The following is a 25865-nucleotide window of genomic DNA, read 5'->3' as shown; positions in this document are numbered from 1 at the left end:
CTAGAAGTGACCACAATCACACCACCATTCATTTAGGCTGACCTTATAGGAAAGTGGAACAGGGTGGTAGTGGTGAGGTGTTGAAATTTCTTGAACATCAAATTCAGAATTTTCACGGTTGTAGCGATGAACATGACAAAATGCGGATTGTTGTTGATTTTTCCTAATGATGTCGGCGATTTGTTCAGGAAATTGGTGGCCTGCTTGTAACATACAATTCGCCTTTAATCCTCGTTCAACAAACCATGATTGTGTCCTCTCAAATGTTGTTCTGATGAGAGCACATATTGGTAATGAACGTGCTCCCTTTAAAATGGAGTTGGTGCACTCAGCAAGATTAGTGGTCATATGTCCATATCTTCTCCCTCCATCAAAAGCCTGAGACCATTTTTGTAATGGGATTTTATCTATCCAATGAACTTGTTGTGGGTATTGGTTTCTTAGTGCAGTAAGTTTTGCTGTGACAGTTGGTTGCTTGACCTTGTAAGTTGTAATGACGTAACGAATAAATAAATTTTAGAATAATGTTACAAAATTATAAAAGTAAAAGTGTATTAAAAATGTTTGTAGTAGTACCTAAATTGATGAATTGTTTTTTGAGGTCATGATTTTTGAATTTGTTGTTGAAGTTGGATGCTAGATGACGTATGCAATAAACATAGTTCAAACCATCTTGTTCCCAACCAACTTCTTCTGATCTTAAGGCCGATAGGATACCCTTTCCTCTGTCAGTGATGATGCAAATATTTTGTTGATGGAAAACATGTTCTCGAAGTAATTGAAAGAACCATATCAAGGCCTCCTTTGTCTCACCTTCTACAATGGCAAAGGCCAACGGGAAAAGATTTCTATTGCCATCTTGAGCTATGGCGGTGAGCAAAGTTCCATGATATTTACCCGTTAGAAATGTACCATCAACTTGGAGTACTGAACAATATAGCATTGTATATTGGTGTATATATTTTGTTCAAATTTGGCTTAATTTGTTTTTAACCAAAAACTTCAATACTTCAGTTTATATGGACACCGTACAGACGTGATGACATTTGTCAAATCATTCTAGTCGAAGTGCCCCCGACTTGTCGGGCAGTTGTGCCTCTGATATGTTTCTCTATTGTAGAATACCAACAATCAGACCGTGTGATGCGTCAATTTGGATTTCGAAAAAATGTACCCCATCCACCGATGAATCTAGATGAGGAACATAAACAGGATATGAGAGGACGCGCAGATTGGAATTGGAAAGAACACCATCAACAATGGATTGCATTATGGAATGACCGGCATAATCGTGTATTCAACGGTATTCCATTCCAAAAAAATGGTCACTTGCGAGATGAATCCGAGTACATGCAATGGTATATAACTCATACAATCCGCTATATTGCTCTCATAAAAGATTCAATCGACAAAGAGGTACTACAATATCCCCACCTTTTAAATTATGAAAAAGTCTTATTATCTTGCGTTCTTCAATCAAACATTGTCTTTACCAGTATGACATGGAGCACGAACAACAGTTCCAACCGCAATTTGCATACCGTGCATCACCACCGTATCATGATCCACAAAGGTCTGCCTCTGACCATGTCAACTATCAACATCCATCTCTGAATTCAAGGTTCGAACAACACATCCCACCTCCATCAACATATCCTCAGGTTGAGACCTCTTATTTCGCCTTTCCACCATCAACATCGTTCAGTGGAGGTCCATAATCTTTTATTGGAGGTCCTTCCAATTATTTTGGAACCTCAACAATGACTCCACCATCTTCATACCAACACGCTTCATCGTCACAAAACGTGTATCGACCGACCCTTGATTTCCAAAACCTTCAACAGTCCAATGAAAGTCATCCCACTAATGAAGACCAACACACGCAGAGTCCCACACTACAACAACAACAACAAAGGCGAGGCCAACGACAACGACGAAGACCAACATGTGGGACTGGAGGACATAGATAAATTGCCTCATCAATTTATTTATAATTATGTAATTTGTCTATAATTTCTTAATTAATGACAAAAATTTCTATCATTACAAACTTTTATTCTTTTCAGTTATTATTGCCCATTCATGTCAAAACAAATATATATATAAATCAATTTTAATATATGATGCATTCAATCAATACTAAAGCAACAAAGAAATCAAATTTTGTTCCTTCACACACTGGTAATCGATTACAGTTTATACTGTAATCGATTACCAGATAGACCCTGTAAGGGATTACAGGCTTTGCTGTAATCCATTACCAGAGAGGCTGGTAATCGATTACTGGGTTTCTGTAATCGATTACCAGATGGTAATCGATTACAGAAACCCCGTAATCGATTACCAGCCAAACCCTACCCCATAAATTCAACTTTTTCTCTCTCCTCACGAACACACACCACTCCCATTCCAGTTGCAGCGCCTCCACACGGTTTCCCTTCCCCTCCAACCTCAAAAATCAAGTTCTCTTCCACAACTTTCACTTCTAAACACCATTTTTCAACTCTCATTTCAATTCTCTTCAATTTGCACCGATTGGAATTTCAAATGGCGGAATCTTCAAAGAGGCAAAGAGTTAGGGGCTCATCTTCTACAGCTGGGGGACGTCGCCGCCGTCAACCTTCACCCCCACAAAGCTCACCCTCACCCTCACCACCACCGTCACCGACTGCTCCACACCAAAATCTTCTATTTTCCACTCCTGCACTAGCTCAAAGGTATTTCTCGCTATATAAAGACCGTCAAATCATTGAGCCAAAATACCTAGATGAACAATATTTTGAAAGTCATAGTTTTGAATTTTTTGGCATGCTCAAAAATATGGGATTGGATGATTTTATCTGCGATGTTGCGCGTTATTATCCTGATTTGGTACGTGTGTTTTATAGTAACCTCAAGTTTTCTGATAATGGAACAATGAAAACTGAGGTCAACAATGTGAAAATGATTATCAAACCCAGCATTTTTGCTTCCATAGCCAACCTTCCCTCTGTTTGGTTGAACTTTTAGGGTAAATTATTTGAGGATTGGGCCGATGAATACAATATAGACGTAGCCAGACAATTAATTTGTTTGCCACACAATCCTCCTACAAGTAGAATTCTAGCCGACAATATGATAGCTGAGGCTAGAGTATTACATTATGTTATATGTCGTGTTTTGTTTTCACGTGTTTCTAACTTTGCACAGGCAACCGAGGAAGATCTTCTGATAATGTGGATAATAATGACGGCAAAGCAGATAAACTGGACCCATCTCATCCGACATAGGATGAAGAAGGCTTTGAGGCCAGGTGCTCCTTTACCATATCCAACTTTGGTCACCCGGATCCTAGAACATTTTGATGTTCCATTGGAGGATGAAATATCTGTCTCACCTAGTAGGCATTGGACAATATCAGGAGGAGTGATACAGTCATTTGGATTGACCAGAAATGCTGACAACATATGGGTTCACAGAAATTCTCCTCCTTGATAACAGTTGAAAAACTGTTATTTTCATGCTTAAAATTGATACTAAAAGCAACCTTTAACACTTAGAAACTAGCTTGAAATCATGCTTTTGGTTATATTTTTAGAAATAAGAGAGCCAGATAGGTTTATGCTTGATTTCAGTGTTTTATGCAGGTTTTAAGGTGAATTTGGTGAAAGAAGTGAAGAAGGATAAAGATGGAATAAGAAACCCACGTTGGCTCCGCTGAGGGGTGAAAAGGCCGCTGAAGGGAGGAAAACAACTCACGCACTTACCGCTGAGCGGTAGTTTACCGCTGAGCGGCACTATTTTGGGCTTGGGCCTAATTTTCTGTATATTTTAGAATAGTATATAAGCTTTAGGACGTCCTAGGGTTTGTATCTTTGGCTGAGACGAAGCAAACACTCTCTTTTCCACCCCTTGAAGGAAGATCTTGGATGCTCAGGCTACCTCCTCATCTTTCTAGGGTTCTATCTTTCTTTCATTCATTATTGTTCATCTAGTTTCACCATGAATATGGTGAACTAAACCTTGTATTGTTGTTGGGGAATCAATGTAGTCTTGTGAAACTCTCATATATGGAATTTGTGTTTTAACATCTTATATTAAGATACATGCTTTCTTTCATCTTTAGTTAAGTGATAACAGTTGAAAAACTGTTATTTTCATGCTTAAAATTGACACAAAAAGCAACCTTTACACTTAGAAACTAGCTTGAAATCATGCTTTTATCCATATTTTCAGAAATAAGAGAGCTGGACAGGTTTATGCTTCATTTCAGTGTTTTTGTGCAGGTTTTAAGGTGAATTTAGTGAAAGAAGTGAAGAAGGAGAGAGATGGAATCAGAAAAGTCAACCAGAAACCAGAAAAGTCAACCAGTCAACCAGAAAAGTCAACCAGTCAACCAGTCAACCAAAATACGGAAAAAGTCAACCATACGAGTTTTGGGCCAGTTTTCTGCGATTTTATGATCTGTTTGGGCTTGGACCCGTTTTCTATTATTTTTATGTCCTATTTAAAGACCTAGATGTCTTAGGGTTTGGTATCTTTGGCAGAAACGAAGCAAACACTCTCTCTTCCACCCCTTTGAAGGAGGATCTTGGATGCTCAGGCTACCTCTTCACCTTTCTAGGGTTTTATCCTTCATTCTTTCATTATTGTTCATCTAGGTTCACCATGAATATGGTGAACTAAACCTTGTATGTTTGTTGGGGAATCAATGTAATCTTTTGAAGCTCTCATATATGGAATTTGTGCTTGCATCTTAATCTAAGATTTATGCTTTCTTTCATCATTAGTTAGGGTTTTTCCTCTTTGCTTAATGCTTGCTTTGTTTAACTCATTCAATGCATGATTATTGATTTTGTCGATACGGGAACGTACGGGGAAGTCTAGATCCGGGGAATCTCTCCAAATATTATATTGGTTGTCGTTAAGCTCCTGCACTTGATGAACTAATTATTAGGAATGCTAGGAATTGTATAAACTCGTAATTAGGGAGAAGCCTTCTTGAAAGGTACTTTAGAGAGTGGCATTAACAATGATGATTTGAATGTTGAATTCCTAAAATATATGAGAGTGGATAAGATGAAATTGACCCCCAACAACATATTCATATATATATATTTCATTGAGAGTGTTTGTCTTTTGCTTTTGCCATTGATCAAAACCTCATGCATACATGTTTATTTTCTGTTTTGCATATTAAACTTCAAATATTTCGTTCTTAAGTCTTAGCTAATCAACGAACCACACAACTAAACTAGGCCGTGAGTCCTTTGGGAGAACGATACTTGGTCTTACCGAGTTTATTACTTGAAACGATTCGGTCATACTTGCCGATTGTTCAACAAGTTTGTGACGCCGTATTTCGGTGTTCATAAATTTGTCCATCAAGTTTTTGGCGCCGTTGTTGGGGACTCTGGTTTAACTGGTTAGTTTGTGTGATTATTGATTATCTTTGACTTTAATTTTGAATTTCTGTTTTTATTTTCTCTTTTTATTTTTTCGGTTTTTATTTGATTTGGTTTTATTTTATTTGATTTTATTTGATTTTATTTTATTTGATTTTATTTGATTTGATTTGATTTGATTTGATTTTATTTTATCTTATTTGATTTGATTTGATTTGATTTGATTTTATTAGATTAGATTTTATTTGATTTGATTAGATTTTATTTTATTTTATTTTATTTTATTTGATTAGATTAGATTTTATTTGATTTGATTAGATTAGATTTTATTTTATTTGATTTGATTTGATTAGATTAGATTAGATTTTATTTTATTTTATTTTATATTATTTTATCTTATCCTCTGAATCTTTTATCTTCTGAATCTATATCTTCTCCTATATCTTTTTGTGCTAACAAATCTTTTCTAGGGTTTTGTTTTCTTGTGCATGCAGGAAGCAATTAGAACAAGGAGCAAGAAAACAACAGAACCTCTGCTTGAAGGTCTAGACGAGAGTAGACGGAGGAGAAGAATCCGAACATCTAGAGAACTTTTCCCTTCTCCAGAAACTCCCTTACAATCATCACCACAAGGTTCTGTTCATAGCACAGAAAATATGGAGAACAACAATGTTAGAAGAACTCTTGCTGACTACACCAATATAGTTGGACTTCAGCACTTTAACAGTATAGCTAGACCTAGAGTCAATGCAGCTAATATGGAGGTCAAACCAGCACTGATTCAACTGGTGAAAAGCAACCAATTTAATGGGTTATCTCATGAAAGCCCATATGAGCACCTCACTACCTTCAATGAGATTTGCAACACAGTCAAAATTAATGGGGTGCCAGACGAAGCTATCAAACTTAGCTTGTTTCCTTTCTCATTGGGAGGCAATGCTAAGCTTTGGTTGAATTCTTTCCCAGAAGAAAGTTTCACAGAGTGGGAAGCAGTGGTCACAAAATTTTTAAACAAGTACTTCCCACAATCTAAGGTGACAAAAGGCAAGCAAGAGATTTCTTCATTTAAGCAGGGCATGGAAGAATCACTGGGGCATGCATGGGACAAATATAAAAGCCTGTTACGAAAAACTCCCATGCATGGTTTCAAAGAAGAAGAAGTAGTCCTAACTTTCCTTGGAGGTCTTGGTTCACAAACTAAGATGATGCTTCATGCCTCAGCAGGAGGAAACATTAACTGGAAAACTCCAGAGGAAGCAACTGAAATTATTGAAAATATGGCTACTAGTGACAACGAACTCAACATTGAAAGAGGATATCTTAGTCAGAAGGAGTTGTTACAATCAAATGATGCTTTGCTTATTCAAAATAGAATTATCTCTCAACAGCTTGAAGAGGTAATTATGAAGCTTTCTCAAATACCACAGGAAATACAACAGGTCTCAATGGTTCAAGTGCAACAGCAAAAATGGCAAATGCAATCTACTCCAGTTGAGAAAACAACAAAACTTGAAGAGACTTTCCAAAGATTCTTGAAGACGAATGCGTCTTATTGTCAGAATGTGGATGCTGCATTTAAAAATATGGAGGTTTATGTTGAGAGAATAGTTGACAAGATGAAACATGATAATCTCAGAAAGGAGTGTAAAACTGTTGTGACCAGAAGTGGTAGAGTGTTAGAGGAGAAAAAAAAAGAAAGAGAGGAGAAAGAAAATGAGAGTGAGAGTGAAAAAGAAACATGTGAGTGGAAAGAAAGAGTTGAGAGAGAGAAAAAGAAAAAAGAAGAAGAGGAGAGGAGAGAAAAAAAAAAGAGAGAGAAGAGAGAGAGGAGAGACAAAAAGAAAAAGAGTATGAAAAGCCACTTCCTTATCCAAAGAGTTATTCAAGGAAGGAGAAAGAAAAGCAGTTGGAAAGATTCATGGAGTTGTTTAAGAAGCTGGAGATCACTATACCATTCTCTGAAGCATTGCAACAGATGCCAGCATATGCAAAGTTTTTGAAGGAACTCCTCACAAAGAAACACAAGTACATTGAAAAGGAAACTATCAATGTACAGGGTAACTGCAGTGCAATCATACAGAAACTACCTCCTAAACTTAAAGATCCAGGAAGCTTCACTATTCCATGCACCATAGGAGATGTGAAAGTTGGAAGAGCATTGATTGATTTGGGAGCTAGCATTAATCTAATGCCGCTATCCATGTGCAGAACAATTCAGGGGTTGGAAATTAAACCAACCAGAATGGCTCTTCAATTGGCGGACAGGTCTCTTAAATATCCATATGGAGTGGTTGAAGATGTTCTAGTGAAGGTTGACTGTCGCAACCGGAATCGCGACGGGACGACGATCCAAAAAGAAACGCGGGTTTTGAAAAGAGATTTTGGAGTCGCCACCATAGTTTATTCTGGAAAACTACGGAAAAACCATAAAACGATAAAGCACGGTCCACGAAAACCAAAGATTGGGTTCGGGAGTCGGTTACGCGTGGGGAAGGTGTTAGCACCCCACAACGCCTGCCCTAAGGCAGTACCTTTAACTAAATGCACGAATATGATGTGATTTTCAAAATGTTTAACTATCCCCTAAAATAAAATTCTAAAATAAACAAAACATATTTTTTAGTTTTTTGGGCCCGACAAGGATTGACCTTGCTCCTACGTATTCTCATTCAAAATGAGAAATCAGGGTTACGTAGTTCTTTTAGAAAACTGCTTGAAAATTTGTTTGAAAATTGTTTAGAAAATTTTGTTTGGAAAATGATTATGGATAAATTTGGATTTTTGGGAAAGTGAACCTGACAAGGGCTAGCCTTGCTCCTACGTATCTCCACTTTTGATGGAGAATCAAGGATCACGTAGTTCTGGGTAGCCATTTGTTTGTTGTTTGAAATTTTAGATATTTTTAGTTTTTTTGTAGATTTCTAAAATAAAGAGAAAAGGTTTTTTAGCACAAGGACGATGCGTGCGATCACACATGCGCCTAAACCTTTAAAATATATTTTTGTAATTTTACTTAAGAAAGGGAAAAGGTTTTTAGCACAAGGACGATGTGTGCGATCACACATGTGCCTAAACCTTTAAAATATATTTTTGTAATTTTATTTAAGAAAGGGAAAAGGTTTTTAGCACAAGGACGATGCGTGCGATCACACATGTGCCTAAACCTTTAAGATATATTTTTTGTAATTTTAGAAAAGAAGAAGAAAAGGTTTTAGCACAAGGACGATGCGTGCGATCACACATGTGCCTAAACCTTTTAAAATATTTTATTACTATTTGAGAAAAGAAGAAGAAAAGGTTTTAGCACAAGGACGATGCGTGCGATCACACATGTGCTAATACCGTTATTTACTTATTTAGGAAATTTGAGGGTATTAAGTGCTAGGCTGATGCGGAGCACTCATACCATTATTTAAATTTTTTAGGATTGAGAATATTAAGTACTAGGCTGATGCGGACGATCGCACGAGTACTCATATCATTATTTAATTTTTATATTTTATTATCATTATTTATTTACTTTATATTTTTTACCTTTTTTTTTCTTTCATTTTTTTGTAATTTTATACTACTAAAATAATATTTTCATAAGCGTTTAAAATAGAATAAAATTTGTGAAAACAGTAACTATACAATAAGTTTTAATGTAAAATAAAGAGTTATATTTATCTAAGTATTTAAAATAAAACAATATAACATAAAGAAAAATAACGTATATAACATAATAATAGAAAAGAAACTATATTTAGTTTATTATTATTATTTTTTTTTTTAACTTTTATAATTATATTTTTTTTGTGATTTATATAGAAAATAAAATTAACAGCGTAATAACAATAAAACAATTAGTACACTAAACGAACAATAAAACAAGTGCAGTAAGAATGTATATGTAATGATCAATATCTAAGAGATAAAATAAAGACAAGTAAACATAAGTAAAACACAAGACATAGGGACGCAGACGTGGGGCTAAAATTATGAAGCACGCGAATATAATAATAAAATAAAACATTATAATTAAGAAAATAAAAATAAGATTGCAGATACTAAAATCCAATAAGCAAAGGGTGCAGAGGTAAACCAGGGTGTCTTACGGAAGTTTTGGTCCAGGCCCAAACTTTTTCAGATCAGAGTAGGGTTTCTTCTTCGTCCATTCAGAAACAGGAAAGCTGGGAGTTGCTTCTTCATCATCCGTGGCAGCCATCAGCCCTCGACGAGACCAGCCCGCCGTGCGTCCCCGTGGCCGGCCGAGAAAGTCGCCGGTGTCTTCACCTATGTTGGAAGCAAAACCGCACACCGCACCGTTTCTCCACCACCACCGTGTCCACCACCCGCAACCCCATACCCAGGACCGGCACCTTCACCTCCTCTAGCTCCACTTCCATCACCGTCACCACTCCCATTTGCTCCATCTCCGCCAAACCGGCCACCGCGCCACCACCCTCTGCCAGTCTCCGCGCCACTGCTTCGTCAAATCCAACCACCACGCCACTGAACCAGCCACCGCGAGTCGCGCCAAGCTTTCTCCTCTCCTCCGACGTGACTGAAGCGTTACCGGAAACAACCAAACTCACCGTGCTTCTCACTGTTCCTGTTTTTTTTTACTGTTGAATTATTTGTGATTCTGTTGGATGAAGGTTGCAATTAGGTGAAGATGGAATCAAGGTTCGTCTGTGGTTTGAAGAATACGTTGGCAAAAATGAAAGATGAATCGTGATGGCTAGTGCGAGTATGATGGTCTCTGTTTTTGGTGGTTTTTGATGGTTCCTAGTGAATGCAGGTGGGTAGTGTGAGAAGTGTATGATAGATGATGAAGGCGTTGAGTTGAGGCGGTTACGGGTGAGAGGGGTCAAAGGTTGAGGTTTTTATGGTTATAGTGGGCAGGGGCTAGGAAAAAATGAGTGAGTGAAGATGATGGGTGTTGGAGGCAATGGAGAAAAAAATGTTCAGAGTGATATGCGTGAGGGAGGAAATGACGAGTGGGAGTTGGAGTAGGGGAGAAGGTCAGTGTTGGACTTGAAAATGAAGAAGAAAAGGGATGATGATAGGGGTTGGCCGTGAGGTGAAAACGAAGAGGGAAGGGATGAAAATGATGGTTGTTGGCCCTTTTGAAGCTTGGTTCGGTCTTTGTCAGCTTCGTCTCCGGTGATCTCTCCCCTCTTGGCTGGCGTCGTTTTTTTTTTTTGTGAAGAGGAAACTCTCACGGAGACCGGATGGTGATCCCATGAATGAAGATCCGAAGGTCCCCAGACATTGTGTGAAATATTTTTTTTCTCCCCTAAACCAGAATCATAATCCCTTTTTTTCTGCTCTCTCTGTGCTTGTTTTTTCTTTTTGCAATTCTTTGCGCCAAAAATGGTATTGTACTGACTTCGTACGCACCCAAATCGCGTCTGCCACTCTGCTCTCCTCTTTTCCTGTTGTAGTGCCCGCCAGACTTTACAGATGGAATCTGTACAGGCACCACATGGGCACCCGTGGCAGACAAAAGTGAAGGTGTCAGCCAAAATATTCTCTTTTTCAGAAACCCATGCTGTCAGCCGCTTTCACTTTAGACAAAATATGCAGTTGAAGGTGGGAATCTTTGCTGTAAAGCTCAGACGAAAAAAGCAACCACCACTGCTTTTGGACGCTCGGTCCATACGGGAAACGGACGACCGTGCACATAAAATGAACGAACGTCCATATCGAACGTTCACAAGGTAAAAGTTCTGATCCAGGTCGAACGCGAACGCTTAAGAGTTACCCGAGTATACCAAAACGCCAAAACCGAACGCTCAAAATCACTACACATAGACCGAACGCTTAAGACTCAAACCGATAATAAGACCGAACGCTCACGAGGTAAACCTGAGAAAATCGAGCGCTCACAAACACTACCACAAAGACCGAACGCTCATAGACACTACCACAAGGACCGAACGCTTAAGAAATTAAAGGACGAACGCCCACAATCATCAATCCCACAAGACCGGACGCTCGAGATTGCTTTATGAGAATATACATCATCAAAACCAAAAGCTACCTATTGATGCTCGCTCCCCAATAGGACGAACGTTAATATAGGACGAACGGTCACGTAGGATAGAGGACGAACGTTTGAAAGCGTAGAAAACGAACGCGCACGGTGCAGGACGAGCGATCTAAAGGTGGAAAGCCAAATGGTAAAGATTGCCGAACGGTCGTCAATAGAGGACAGACAGTTGCATAGTGGAAGAAACCGAACGGTCGGTCAAGGTAGAGGACGAACGGTAGACCCATGCAGAGGACGAACGATCCTCGAAAACGATCACGAACGCTCGGTCCGAAAGCTACAATAGGGAACAACGCTCGGTCCGAAAGCTACAATAGGGAACGAACGCTCGGTCCGAAAGCTACAATAGGGAACGAACGCTCTCTTCTTTTTTTTTTTTTTTTTTTTTTTTTTTTAACACTCCCCATGAAAATAAAAATAAATCTATTAGCCAATCCGGACGAAATTGGGTGTTGACAGCTGCCCCTCTTTACTTAGATTTTACTAGATAATATGAAAATTTGGGATTTTTTGTATTATCAGAGTAAAAGCTAAGTAAAGAAAGAAACACTAATTTCGTCCGTATTTCAAAATAAACAAGTGACAAACAGAGAATTTAAAACAAATATGAACAAAGCTAAGAGAATTGAGGTGTAACAACCCTATAGATAAGAGAATGAATGAGGTGTGCAAACCTCGTGGAGGGTGTCGTAACCCTATGGATGAATGAATGAGGTGTGCAAACCTCGTGGAGGGTGTCGTAACCCTATGGAAGAAGTTATTGAGGTGTAGAAACCTCGTGGAGGGTGTCGTAACCCTATGGAAGAAGTTGTTGAGGTGTAGAAACCTCGTGGAGGGTGTACCAACCCTATGGAAGAAGTTGTTGAGGTGTAGAAACCTCGTGGAGGGTGTACAAACCTTGTGAAAAGAATGATGTGAGGTGTACTAACCTCGCGGAGGGTGTACAAACCCTGTGAATGAGTGATGTGAGGTGTACTAACCTCGCGGAGGGTGTACAAACCCTATGGATGAATGATGTGAGGTGTACTAACCTCGCGAAGGGTGTACAAACCCTGTAGTGGATGAATGAGGTGTACTAACCTCGTGGAGGGTGTACCAACCCTATAGAAAGTGAATGAGGTGTACAAACCTCTTGGAGGGTGTACCAACCCTATAGAAAGTGAATGAGGTGTACAAACCTCATGGAGGGTGTACCAACCCTATAGAAAGTGAATGAGGTGTACAAACCTCATGGAGGGTGTTCCAACCCTATAGAAAGTGAATGAGGTGTACAAACCTCATGGAGGGTGTACCAACCCTATAGAAAGTGAATGAGGTGTACAAACCTCATGGAGGGTGTACCAACCCTATAGAAAGTGAATGAGGTGTACAAACCTCATGGAGGGTGTACCAACCCTATAGAAAGTGAATGAGGTGTACAAACCTCATGGAGGGTGTATACTAAGCTTTGGTTGAATTCTTTCCCAGAAGAAAGTTTCACAGAGTGGGAAGTAGTGGTCACAAAATTTTTAAACAAGTACTTCCCACAATCTAAGGTGACAAAAGGCAAGCAAGAGATTTCTTCATTTAAGCAGGGTATGGAAGAATCACTGGGGCATGCATGGGACAGATACAAAAGCTTGCTAAGAAAAACACCCACGCATGGCTTTGAAGATCAGGAAGTAGTCTTAACTTTCCTTGGAGGGCTTGGTTCACAAACCAAGATGATGCTGGACGCCTCAGCAGGAGGCAATATTAAATGGAAAACTCCAGAGGAAGCAACAGAGATTATAGAAAACATGGCTACTAGTGATAATGAGCTACACAATGAGAGAGGAGCTCCTATGCAAAAAGGAGTCCTCCAATTACAGACACATGATGGTCTGCTAGCTCAAAACAAAATTCTAACTAAACAGCTGGGGACTCTGACCAAAACTCTTGCACAATTACCCAAAGAGTTGAAAACTGCTGCACAGGTACAAACCCAGTTGTTCGAATTGTGTGGAGGCGACCATATCAATGGTCAATGTGCCTTTCTAGTTGAAGCCGTAGAGGATGTAAACTACATGACCAATCAGTATCGTCAAGGGAGCTACAATCAGGGGTGGAAACCACACCCAAGTATTGGTCAAGGGCAAACTGGGCAAGCTGGTCAATATAATAAGCAGCAGCAGCAACCCACCTTATGGCAACAGTTATCTATGCTTAATGAAAGGTCCATGAGGATGGAGGAAACTCTCAACAATTTCATACAGAAAACTGAGTCTACCCAAAAGAGCACTGAAGCTGCCCAAAAATTTGGAGACTCAGATGGGGCAGATCACCAAACAGGTGGAAGAAAGGCCAAATAGAAATTTTGGGGCTAATACTGAGGTTAACCCCAGAGAAGAGTGTAAGGTGGTAGAGAGTGTTGATGATGAGAAAGTTGAGTCAGATACAGAAGAAAGGAGAAAAATAGAGAGCAAAAGCACTTTTCCCTTTCCAATCCATCAAGGGAAACAACTAGACTTCACAGAATTATTCAAAATGGTGGATAATGATGCACCTTGGGAACATATTCTACAACAAATTACGGTTTACACTAAATCTAATGAAGAAATCTCTACAAAGAAAAGACGTAGAGATGATGAGGCAAAGGAGTGTATAACTGTTAAAAAAGAGTCATTCCCTCCTAAAGCAACAAATCCAAGCAGTTTTTCTATCCCTTGTACCATAGGGAAGAAAAAGGTGAAGAAAGCTCTCCTTGATTTAGGTTCAAGTGTTAACTTGATACCTTATTCTTTACTGGAGCAAATCGGCAATGTTAAAGTGAAACCTGTAAAGGTTAATCTAGTAATGGCCGATGGATCTTCAAAGGAGCCATGTGGGATTGCAGAGGACATTATAGTTTGTGTTGGCAAACTTCAGTTCTTGGCAGACTTTGTGGTGATGAAGATGGAGACAGAGAAGATACCTATCATACTTGGAAGACCGTTTATGAAAACGGCCAGAGCTATCATTGATGTAAATGAAGGTATAGTAGTGCTCCAGGACAGAGAGGAGAGAGTGGTTGTAGACGTCTTCAAAATTGAGACGCAAGCACAGGAGGAAGAAGCTAGTTATAAAGCTGCATTTCAAGATGCACACATGACTAGCCATAAAGATGAAAATCTCAAGGTTGCAGGTAACCATTGTCTGTTGTTTCAGGTACACAAGGAAGAAAAGATTGGAAGAGGAGGAGAAATTCCTGGTGACTGGGAGAAAAGAAGACTCCAACTTGGCACACCTGTAAGAATCAAGAACAAGTTGTGGGTTGTGAAGGGCTTTAAAGAGAAGGAGGTGATAGAGATAGAGTCTCCACATTCTAGAAGGACCAAAACAGTTCACAGGAAACAGCTGAGGAGTTGGTGGGATGACAACATCAACTATAAAGAAGGAACTTGAGCTTTACTGGGTCAAGCTAATGACGTTAAAAGAGCGCTTGCTGGGAGGCAACCCAGTGATTTAAAAACTTTTAATTTTACTTTGGTTTGTAATTTTTTTAATCTGTTGAACATGATTTTGTGAATATTTTGCTGAACATAGCATCTACTGATGGATGCTAGGTGGTTAAGTATCTACTGAAGGATACTAAGTGTGTAACACCTACTGATGGGTGTTGATGAGAAAATTTTGCACCTACTGATGGGTGTTGGTAAGTTTTAAACACCTACTGATGGGTGTTGGTGGACTTTGGGTCAGGCTCGTGACGTTAAACAAGCGCTACCTAGGAGGCAACCCAGTTGATTGATTAATTTTGTTTGTTTTATTTTAGTTAGGGTTTGCATAAGTATTTTAAGCATTGAATTGCAGGGAACCAGTGAGGGGCATGTCTAGGAGGCACGTAGGATAAGAAAAGAAGGAGAAGAACACATCACGAAAGTGTTGCTGAGCGGCAACTTACCGCTGAGTGGTACTCTCGTAGATGGGCTTTGGTTACCCTTTAGCGGAACCCGAGCCCATTAGGGTATTTTTATACCCTAAGCTGTGTTTTGGTTTCTCTTTTCAGACTCTTCTCTGCACACACACTCCTACATACCTTTTCAATAGTTCTCTACAACTTTTCCCTCATCCCTTTTTAGAAAATCTCCCTTCCACTCACTTGCTCACTAGTTTTCCATCTAAGTTTGGGGTTGGGAGAGAGCATCATTGAAGGGGCTGATTTCTTCATTGTGGTTTACTAATGCTTAACAATGTATCTTTTGGTTTTGTGAATTATGTTTGATGTAGGGATGGCCTCCTCATCGGGCAAAAAGAATCAAGACTATAAGATCCAAGAAGAGGAAGATACAGAGGACAGCTCAGATTGATGAGGAGCTGAGATAGCATTTACGGATGAATGCTATCATATGCTTATGCTTTTGTTGGTTTAAGTTTTCTAAACGTATTTATTTTTTGTTTTAGATTAGGGTTTGATGTACTCTATTGGAAACATGGTTTGTTATGATGGTTTGCTATTAACTGTGATTCTGTGATAAGTAATGCTTGATGATGATTAGTGATTGATTGATGTTGAGATAGATGTGTGATAACAGTTGAAAAACTGTTATTTTCATGCTTAAAATTGATACTAAAAGCAACCTTTATACTTAGAAACTAGCTTGAAATCATGTTTTTCTTCATATTTTCATAAATAAGAGAGCTGGACAGGTTTATGCTTGATTTCAGTGTTTTTATGCATGTTTTAAGGTGAATTTGGTGAAAGAAGAGAAGAAGGAGAGATATGGAATCAGAAAAGACATCAAAAAGTGCAAAAGGAGAAGCCGAAGTCACCGCTCAGCGGCAGTTTACCGCTGAGCGGCACTCAGGAGCTCACGGGAGGACCGCTGAGGGGCAAAATGGCCGCTAAGGGGAAGAAACGTGACACGCACTTACCGCTGATAACAGTTGAAAAACTGTTATTTTCATGCTTAAAAGTGATACTAAAAGCAACCTTTAGACTTAGAAACTAGCTTGAAATCATGCATTTTGTTTATATTTTCAGAAATAAGAGAGCTGGACAGGTTTATGCTTGATTTGAGTGTTTTTGTGCAGGTTTTGAGGTGAATTTGGTGAAAGAAGTGAAGAATGAGAGAGAGGACATTAGAAAAGACAAGAAAGAGTGCAAAAAGGAGAAGTCGAAGGCACCGCTCAGCGGCAAACTACCGCTGAGCGGCACTCAAGAGGTGGCGTTGGAACCGCTGAGGGGCAAATGGCCGCTGAGGGGAAGAAAGAAGACGCGTAACCACCGCTGAGCGGTAAATGGCGCTGAGCGGCACTTTTTGGGCTTGGGCTTTTGTAATCTTTTGTAACTCTAGATTAGTATATAGGGGCTTGCACGTCCTTTAGTTAGTATCTTTGGCAGAAACGAGGCAAACACTCTCTCTTCCACCCCTTTGAAGGAGGATCTTGGATGCTCAGGCTACCTCTTCCACTTTATTGGGTTTATTCTTTCATACTTTCATTGTTATTCATCTAGGTTCACCATGAATATGGTGAACTAAACCTTGTATGTTTGTTGGGGAATCAATGTAATCTCTTGAAGCTCTCATATATGGATTTGTTGAATACATCTTTGAATTAAGACATATGCTTTCTTTTCATCATTAGTTAGGGTTTTTCCTCTTTGCTCAATGCTTGCATTGTTTAACTCATTCTAATGCATGATTATTGGTTTTGTTGATACGGACACGTACGGGGAAATCTAGATCCGGGGAATTTCTCCCAATATTTTACTGACAATATTATATTGGTTGCCTTAAGCTCCTGCGGTAATGAACTAATCATTAGGAATGCTAGGAATTGTATGAACTATTTGATTAGGGAGAAGCCATCTAGAATGGTACTTTAGAGAGTGGCATTAACAATGATGATTTGAATGTTGAATTCCTAAAATGTATGAGAGTGGATGAGATGAAATTGACCCCCAACAACATATTCATACATATATTCCATTGAAAGTGTTTATCTTTTGTCTTTGCCATTGATCAAAATTCATGCATACATGTTTATTTTCTGTCTTGCATTTTAAACCCAAATATTTCGTTTGTAAGTCTTAGTTAATCAAGAAACCACATAACTAAACTAGGCCGTGAGTCCTTTGGGAAGAACGATACTTGGTCTTACCAAGTTTTATTACTTGAACGATTCGGTCATACTTGCCGATTGTGAAACAAGTTTGTGACATCATATTTTGGTGCTTACAAATTTGTCCATCAAGTTTTTGGCGCCGTTGCCGGGGACTCGTGGTTTAACTGGTTAATTTGTGTGATTATTGATTACCTTTGACTTTAATTTTGAATTTCTGTTTTTATTTTTTCTGTTTTTATTAGATTTTATTTTTTTTTAGATTTGATTTTTATCTTATAGGTTAGATTTGATTTTTATCTTTTTAGATTAGATTTTATTTTATTTTCGAATTTTTATTTTATTTTTCTGTTTTCTGTTTTTCTGTTTTCTGTTTTTTATTTTTAGGTTAGATTTTATTAGATTTCATTTTTATCTTTTAGGTTAGGTTAGATTTTATTTTATTAGATTTTATTCTATCTTTTAGGTTAGGTTAGATTATATTTTATTTTATCTTTTAGATTAGATTTTATTTTTTAGATTAGGTTTTATTATATTTTATTTGATTCTATCTTCTAAATCTTTTATCTTCTTATATCTTTTCAATCTTTATTTTCTTCTATATCTTTTTGTGCTAACAAATCTGTTCTAGGGTTTTGTTTTCTTGTGCATGCAGAAGGCAATTCGAACTAGAAGTAAGAAAACAACAGAACCACTACTTGAAGGGCTAGACGAGAGTAGAAGGAGGAGAAGAATCAGAACGTCCAGAGAACTTTTCCCTTCTCCTGAAACTCTCTTACAATCATCACCACAAGGTTCTGTTCACAGCACAGGGAGTATGGAGAACAATAATAATGCTAGAAGAACTCTTGCAGATTATACTAATCTTGCTGGACCTCAGCACTTCAATAGCATAGCTCGACCTAGAGTCAATGCAGCCAACATGGAGGTCAAACCAGCATTAATTCAACTGGTAAAGAGTAATCAATTTACTGGGTTAGCACATGAAAGCCCATATGAGCACCTTACAACATTTAATGAGATCTGCAACACGGTCAAGATCAATGGGGTGCCAGACGAAGCTATCAAACTTAGCTTGTTTCCTTTCTCATTGGGAGGCAATGCTAAGCTTTGGTTGAACTCTTTTCCAGAAGAAAGTTTCACAGAATGGGAAGCAGTGGTTGCAAAGTTTTTGAATAAATACTTCCCACAATCTAAAGTGACTAAGGGAAAGCAAGAGATATCTTCATTCAAGCAGGGCATGGAAGAATCACTTGGACATGCATGGGATAGGTATAAAAGCTTGTTACGTAAAACTCCCACGCATGGCTTTGAAGATCAAGAAGTAGTCCTAACTTTCCTTGGAGGGCTTGGTTCACAAACCAAGATGATGCTGGATGCCTCAGCTGGAGGCAATATCAAATGGAAAACTCCAGAGGAAGCAACTGAAATTATTGAAAATATGGCTACAAGTGATAATGAGCTTCACAATGAAAGAGGCGCCCCTATGCAACAGAAAGGGGTTCTTCAATTACAAACCCATGATGCTCTGCTAGCACAGAATAAGATTCTAACTCAACAGCTGGAAACTCTGACCAAAACTCTTGCTTCACTACCTAAAGAGTTAAAATCTGCTGCACAGGTACAAACCCAGTTGTGCGAATTGTGTGGAGGTGATCACATCAATGGCCAGTGTGCTTTTCCAGTAGAGGCCTTGGAGGATGTTAACTTCATGGCTAATCAGTTTCCATACCGTCAAGGGAATTATAATCAGGGTTGGAAACCACATCCAAGCATTGGCCAAGGACAAGCTGGGCAGGCTAATCAGTTTAATAAGCAGCAGCAGCAACCAACTTTGTGGCAACAATTATCTATGCTTAATGACAGATCAACAAAGTTGGAAGAAACTCTTCAGCAATTCATCCAGAAAACTGAATCTTCTCAAAAGAGCACTGAAGCTGCTATAAAGAATCTGGAGATTCAGATGGGTCAGATCACCAAGCAATTGGAAGAAAGACCCAACAGAAACTTTGGGGCTAATACTGAGGTTAACCCCAGAGAAGAGTGCAAAGTGGTCAAGAGTGTAAATGAAGAGATCATTGAGTTGGAAGAAGATGAAACAGAAGAGAGAAGAGAAGAAGAAAGAAAGGACACTTTTCCTTTTCTAACAAATCAGGAGAAACCAATGAATTTCACAGATTTATTCAAAATGGTTGATAATGAAGCTCCTTGGGAACAAATTCTACAGAAAATAGCAGTTTACACCAAATCAGATGAAGGAACCTCTACAAAAAGAAGACGTAAAGAGGATGAGGAAGAAAAGTGTATAACTGTTAAGAAAGAACCATTCCCACCAAAAGCAGCAGATCCAGGCAGTTTTTCTATTCCTTGCATTATAGGGAAGAAAAAGGTAAAGAAAGCTCTCCTTGATTTAGGCTCAAGTGTTAACTTGATGCCTTATTCTCTATTGGAGCAAATTGGCCATGTTGAAATAAAACCTGTAAAGGTTAATCTTGTAATGGCTGATGGATCTTCAAAGGAGCCATGTGGGATTGCAGAAGATATTGTAGTTTGTGTTGGCAAACTTCAGTTCTTGGCAGACTTTGTGGTGATGAAGATGGAAACTGAGAGAATACCTTTCATACTTGGAAGGCCGTTTATGAAAACGGCTAGGGCTATCATTGATGTGAATGAAGGTATAGTGGTTCTCCAAGACAGAGAGGAGAAAGTGGTGGTGGATGTGTTCAAAGATGAGATACAAGCAAAGGAGGAAGAAGCCAGTTATAAAGATGCATTTCGAGATGCACCCATAACTAGAGGTAAAAATAAAAATCTTAAGGTTTCTGATAACCATTGTTTGTATTTTCAGGCACCCAAGGAAGAAGAGATTGGAAAAGGAGAAGAAGTTCCTAGAGACTGGAAAAAATTAAGACTCCAACTTGGCACACCTGTAAGACTCAAGAACAAGTTGTGGGTTATTAAAGGCTTTAAAGAGAAGGAGATGATAGAGATAGAGTCTCCATATTCTAGAGAATCTAAGACAGTCCAAAGGAAGCAGTTGAAAGGTTGGTGGAAGGACTACGTCAACTATAAAGAAGATGGAACGTGAGCTTTAACAGGGTCAAGCTAGTGACGTTAAAGAAGCGCTTGCTGGGAGGCAACCCAGTGGATTTACAAACTTTTGATTTGGTTTTGTAATTTATAATTTGTGAATATTATTCTGGATATTATTTTGTTTGATCTAGCATCTACTGAAGGATGCTAGGTGGTTAAGTATCTACTGAAGGATACTAAGTTTGTAACACCTACTGATGGGTGTTGGTGGATTTTGGGTCAGGCTCGTGACGTTAAACAAGCGCTACCTGGGAGGCAACCCAGTTGATTTATTGTTTTTGTTTGTTTATTTTTAGTTAGGATTTGCATAAGCATTTTTAACATTGAATTGCAGGGAACCTATGAGAGACATGTAGGGAAGGCACGTAGGTCAAGAAAAGAAGGAGGGGAGCACTTCACGAAAGTGCCGCTGAGCGGCAATTACCGCTGAGCGGTACTATCGCAGAGGGGCTTAAGGTCCCCTTAGCGGGACCCGAGCCCATTAGGGTATTTTTATACCCCAAGCTGCGTTTTAGGGTTTATTTCCAGACTTCTCTCTGCACAAACACTTCCACATACCTTCTCCTAGGTTTTCTACATCTTTTCACTCTTCCCTCTTAAGAAAATCTCTCTTCTATTCACTTTTTCACTAGTGTGCTATCAAAGTTTGGGGTTGGAAGAGAGCATTCTAGTTTGAAGGCATTCTCATTGCATCTAGTATCTCCACCCAAGAATGGCATCCTCTTCAGGAAAGAGATTGAAAACCATGGCAACCAAGAGAAAGGAAAAGGAACCAGAGCAGCCCCATAATGGCAGGTTCCTCTCTAGGAAACATGAGAAGCACTTTAGGGTGGTTCAGGACAGGAGACTTCTAATGGAGAGAAAGGTTGGAATGATACCTAACTTTGCTCCTCAATTTGGAGAGCAAGTGTTAGGGAATGATTGGGGAAAGCTAGCTACCTATCCAGCACCTGCCAACATAGCTGTGGTCAAGGAATTCTACACCAATGCAAAGAAGATTGGTGATTATCCAGCTGAGAATTATTTGGGATATGTTAGAGGCCATGCTATCAGGTATGATTCTGAATCCATCAATAACTTTCTGGATACTGTGTGGGCTGGTGAGCAATGTCAGTTTGCTCTTAGCATGGAGGAAGGTGCTGATTATGAGGATGTGGAGAGAGTATTGTGTATACCTGGAGGACACTTCCAAAGGAATAGATCTGGCTCAGTGGTTAACATTAGGAGGACAGATTTGACTCCTCTTGCAAAGTATTGGATGGCGTTTTCTCATGCCAACATTCAGCCATGTTCACATGTGTCAGATATTACTCTCAGCAGGGCACTATTCATCTACTGTGTTATCAGAAACTTGAATGTTAATATTGGGCAGGTGATAGCTGATGAGATTAGTGTGTGTGCTAACACCTCAAACAACAAAGCACCACTGGGACATCCTTCTTTGAGCACTCACCTTTGCAAGCTAGCTGGGGTGGACACTTCTGTTCCACCATTTGAGAGGCCAAGAAAAGCTATAGATGAGGCCTATTACAGACAGTACTGTGGAGGTGATGAGGCAGCCCAGCCAGTGCCACCACGCCAGGCTCGTAGAGAGAGAAGGCCAGCACAGAGCAGGACTTCTGCTGATACTCATGAGGCAGAACCATTCCAGATGAGGGACATGTATACGTCTCTTATAGGTGCTCAGTTGCAGTCCATCCACAGAGGGCAGGTGGCCACGGCTGAGATGATAGTGGGGATGTATGATACTCCTCCAGCACACAGGTGGACTATGGATGAATTCCATAATGTGGTAGCTTGGCCAGAAGAACCAGTATATGGAGGAGCTGGAGCAGCTGAAGCTTCAGCCAGAGATATGGAGGAAGATGAAGCAGAGGAGGAGGATGCATTTGATGAAGATGATGATGAAGAGGAAGAGGAAGATACAGAGAGCTCGGACTGATGAGGAGCTGAGATAGCATTTACTGATGAATGCTATCATATGATTATGCTTTTGTGGTTTAAGTTTTCTGAACTTATTTGTTTTTGTTTAGGGTTTGATGTACTCTATTGAACACCTGGTTTGTTATGATGGTTTGCTATTAACTGTGATTGTGTGATAAGTAATGCTTGATGATGCTTATTGATTGATTGATGTTGAGATGATGTGCACATTAAAATGCTTATACAGGTGATTCACAAGCTTTGTGAACAAATGCATAATATCATGATTGTGATTGTGAAATTAAGCAGGATGTGCATGTCAAATGGGAATGAGCTTATATGTGAGGTTTTGAGCTCCAGAGTTGTTATTGTTGAATGCTGTTACTTTGAAAGCATGAATGACTTTGCCCAGGTTTTCTATGATTGAATCAATTGCTTGTTTTGCATCATATGATCAAAGGCCGTGTTTTTGAAACCCTTTTTATTGGCCAAATTCATAAAGTTAGCCTTCTAAAAGAGAACACGTTGTGTTCTATCCTTTGAACCCTTAGCCTTAAATATACACTGAACACCCTTGATTGAAAATCTTTACCTTGAGTTAAGTAGAAGATCTTGTGTGGTATGGTTAAATGTTCAAGTTTGGGGTTATTGGGGAAACATGAAAAAGGAAAAAGCATTGAGCTAAGAGCTAAAAAGTAAGAATATGCAAAGAAAAGAAAAGAAAAAGAAGCAAAGCTCAATGCAAATGCAAAAGCAAAGGCAAAAGAAAGTTGGGAATGAATAAGAAGATTGTGTTGTTATGATTCTCTTAACTCAAGGATTTTGTGATCCAGAAAAACCAATTTTCTTGTTAGCCCAGCCACATTATAAGCCATTGAAAAGTCCTTGTGATGATGCATGCTTGTGAATGTATTTGATTGTGGTTAAATGAAAGGCAAAGTTGATTCATGTGACATTGTGATAGTGGAGTGAATGAGTGAAACACTTTACCTCTTATACACTTGTGTGTTGAGTGAAACACTTTACCTAGTGAGGAAAGATTCCATAAGCACATGAACATCCATGCTTAATTGATTGATCATTCATGAAAAATAGCATTTGTTGGAACTTAAATGACTTTGTGAACACTAAAGCATGTGCACATCTTGAATTAACTCTTGGTCATAAGTTTGAGTGAAGTTATTACTTATCTTGAAAAGAGGATTTTGAATGAGTGAACCATCATATGAATTGGTTGGAGATGGAGTTACATTTTGTTTGCTTGAGGACAAGCAAAGTTCTAAGTTTGGGGTTGTGATAACAGTTGAAAAACTGTTATTTTCATGCTTAAAAGTGATACTAAAAGCAACCTTTAGACTTAGAAACTAGCTTGAAATCATGCATTTTGTTTATATTTTCAGAAATAAGAGAGCTGGACAGGTTTATGCTTGATTTGAGTGTTTTTGTGCAGGTTTTGAGGTGAATTTGGTGAAAGAAGTGAAGAATGAGAGAGAGGACATTAGAAAAGACAAGAAAGAGTGCAAAAAGGAGAAGTCGAAGGCACCGCTCAGCGGCAAACTACCGCTGAGCGGCACTCAAGAGGTGGCGTTGGAACCGCTGAGGGGCAAATGGCCACTGAGGGGAAGAAAGAAGACGCGTAACCACCGCTGAGCGGTAAATGGCGCTGAGCGGCACTTTTTGGGCTTGGGCTTTTGTAATCTTTTGTAACTCTAGATTAGTATATAAGGGCTTGCACGTCCTTTAGTTAGTATCTTTGGCAGAAACGAGGCAAACACTCTCTCTTCCACCCCTTTGAAGGAGGATCTTGGATGCTCAGGCTACCTCTTCCACTTTATTGGGTTTATTCTTTCATACTTTCATTGTTATTCATCTAGGTTCACCATGAATATGGTGAACTAAACCTTGTATGTTTGTTGGGGAATCAATGTAATCTCTTGAAGCTCTCATATATGGATTTGTTGAATACATCTTTGAATTAAGACATATGCTTTCTTTTCATCATTAGTTAGGGTTTTTCCTCTTTGCTCAATGCTTGCATTGTTTAACTCATTCTAATGCATGATTATTGGTTTTGTTGATACGGACACGTACGGGGAAATCTAGATCCGGGGAATTTCTCCCAATATTTTACTGACAATATTATATTGGTTGCCTTAAGCTCCTGCGGTAATGAACTAATCATTAGGAATGCTAGGAATTGTATGAACTATTTGATTAGGGAGAAGCCATCTAGAATGGTACTTTAGAGAGTGGCATTAACAATGATGATTTGAATGTTGAATTCCTAAAATGTATGAGAGTGGATGAGATGAAATTGACCCCCAACAACATATTCATACATATATTCCATTGAAAGTGTTTATCTTTTGTCTTTGCCATTGATCAAAATTCATGCATACATGTTTATTTTCTGTCTTGCATTTTAAACCCAAATATTTCGTTTGTAAGTCTTAGTTAATCAAGAAACCACATAACTAAACTAGGCCGTGAGTCCTTTGGGAAGAACGATACTTGGTCTTACCAAGTTTTATTACTTGAACGATTCGGTCATACTTGCCGATTGTGAAACAAGTTTGTGACATCATATTTTGGTGCTTACAAATTTGTCCATCAACCGCTGAGCGGTATTTTACCGCTGAGCGGCACTTTAATGGGCTTGGACCTAATTTTCTGTAATTTACGAATAATATATAAGCTTTAGGGTTTCCTAGGGTTTGTATCTTTGGCTGGAACGAAGCAAACACTCTCTCTTCCACCCCTTTGAAGGAGGATCTTGGATGCTGAGGCTTCCTCTTCACCTTTTTAGGGTTTTATCATTCATTCTTTCATTGTAATTCATCTAGGTTCACCATGAATATGGTGAACTAAACTCTGTATGTTTGTTGGGGAATCAATGTAATCTTTTGAAGCTCTCATATATGGAATCTGTTTTTTACATCTTTTAATTAAGACTTATGCTTTCTTTCATCATTAGTTAGGGTTTTTCCTCTTTGCATAATGCTTGCATTGTTTAACTCATTCGATGCATGATTATTGGTTTTGTCGATACGGGGAAGTCTAGATCCGGGGAATTTCTCCCAATATGATATTGGTTGTCGTTAAGCTCCTGCACTTATGAACTGATCATTAGGAATGCTAGGAATTATATGAACTCGTGATTAGGGAGAAGCCTTCTTGAAAGGTACTTTAGAGAGTGACATTAACAATGATGATTTGAATGTTGAATTCCTAAAATATATGAGAGTGGATAAGATGAAATTGACCCCCAACAACATATTCATACATAAATTTCATTGAAAGTGTTTATCTTTTGCTTTTTGCCATTGATCAAAAACTTCATGCATACATATTTAATTTTCGTCTTT

The 25865-nt window shown here is 38.9% G+C and overlaps 1 protein-coding gene across 1 annotated transcript; it reads right to left on the bottom strand.

Moving 5' to 3' along the window:
• On the bottom strand, positions 1–943 carry LOC148203822 (uncharacterized). Its single transcript, XM_088107773.1, has 2 exons — positions 659–943; positions 1–480 (listed from the first exon to the last, which is right to left on the bottom strand). Exons 1-2 carry the CDS (start codon positions 941–943, stop codon positions 1–3), a joined length of 765 nt encoding a protein of 254 aa, XP_087963899.1.
• Positions 944–25865: the final 24922 nt, after the last annotated feature.

This window comes from Vigna umbellata, chromosome 2 (genome assembly GCF_029865625.1).
Source record: "Vigna umbellata cultivar VRB3 chromosome 2, Vumbellata_1.0, whole genome shotgun sequence".
Taxonomy (NCBI): domain Eukaryota; kingdom Viridiplantae; phylum Streptophyta; class Magnoliopsida; order Fabales; family Fabaceae; genus Vigna; species Vigna umbellata.
This window is presented reverse-complemented; position numbering and strand designations above follow the sequence as displayed.

Bases quoted from the DNA above. Each gene is read 5' to 3' on its own strand.
- LOC148203822 (XM_088107773.1), bottom strand. From the start codon at position 943: ATGCTATATTGTTCAGTACTCCAAGTTGATGGTACATTTCTAACGGGT. The intron at 481-658 runs GTTTATTGCATA...ACAACTTACAAG, and splicing joins AACAAGATGGTTTGAACTAT to GTCAAGCAACCAACTGTCAC.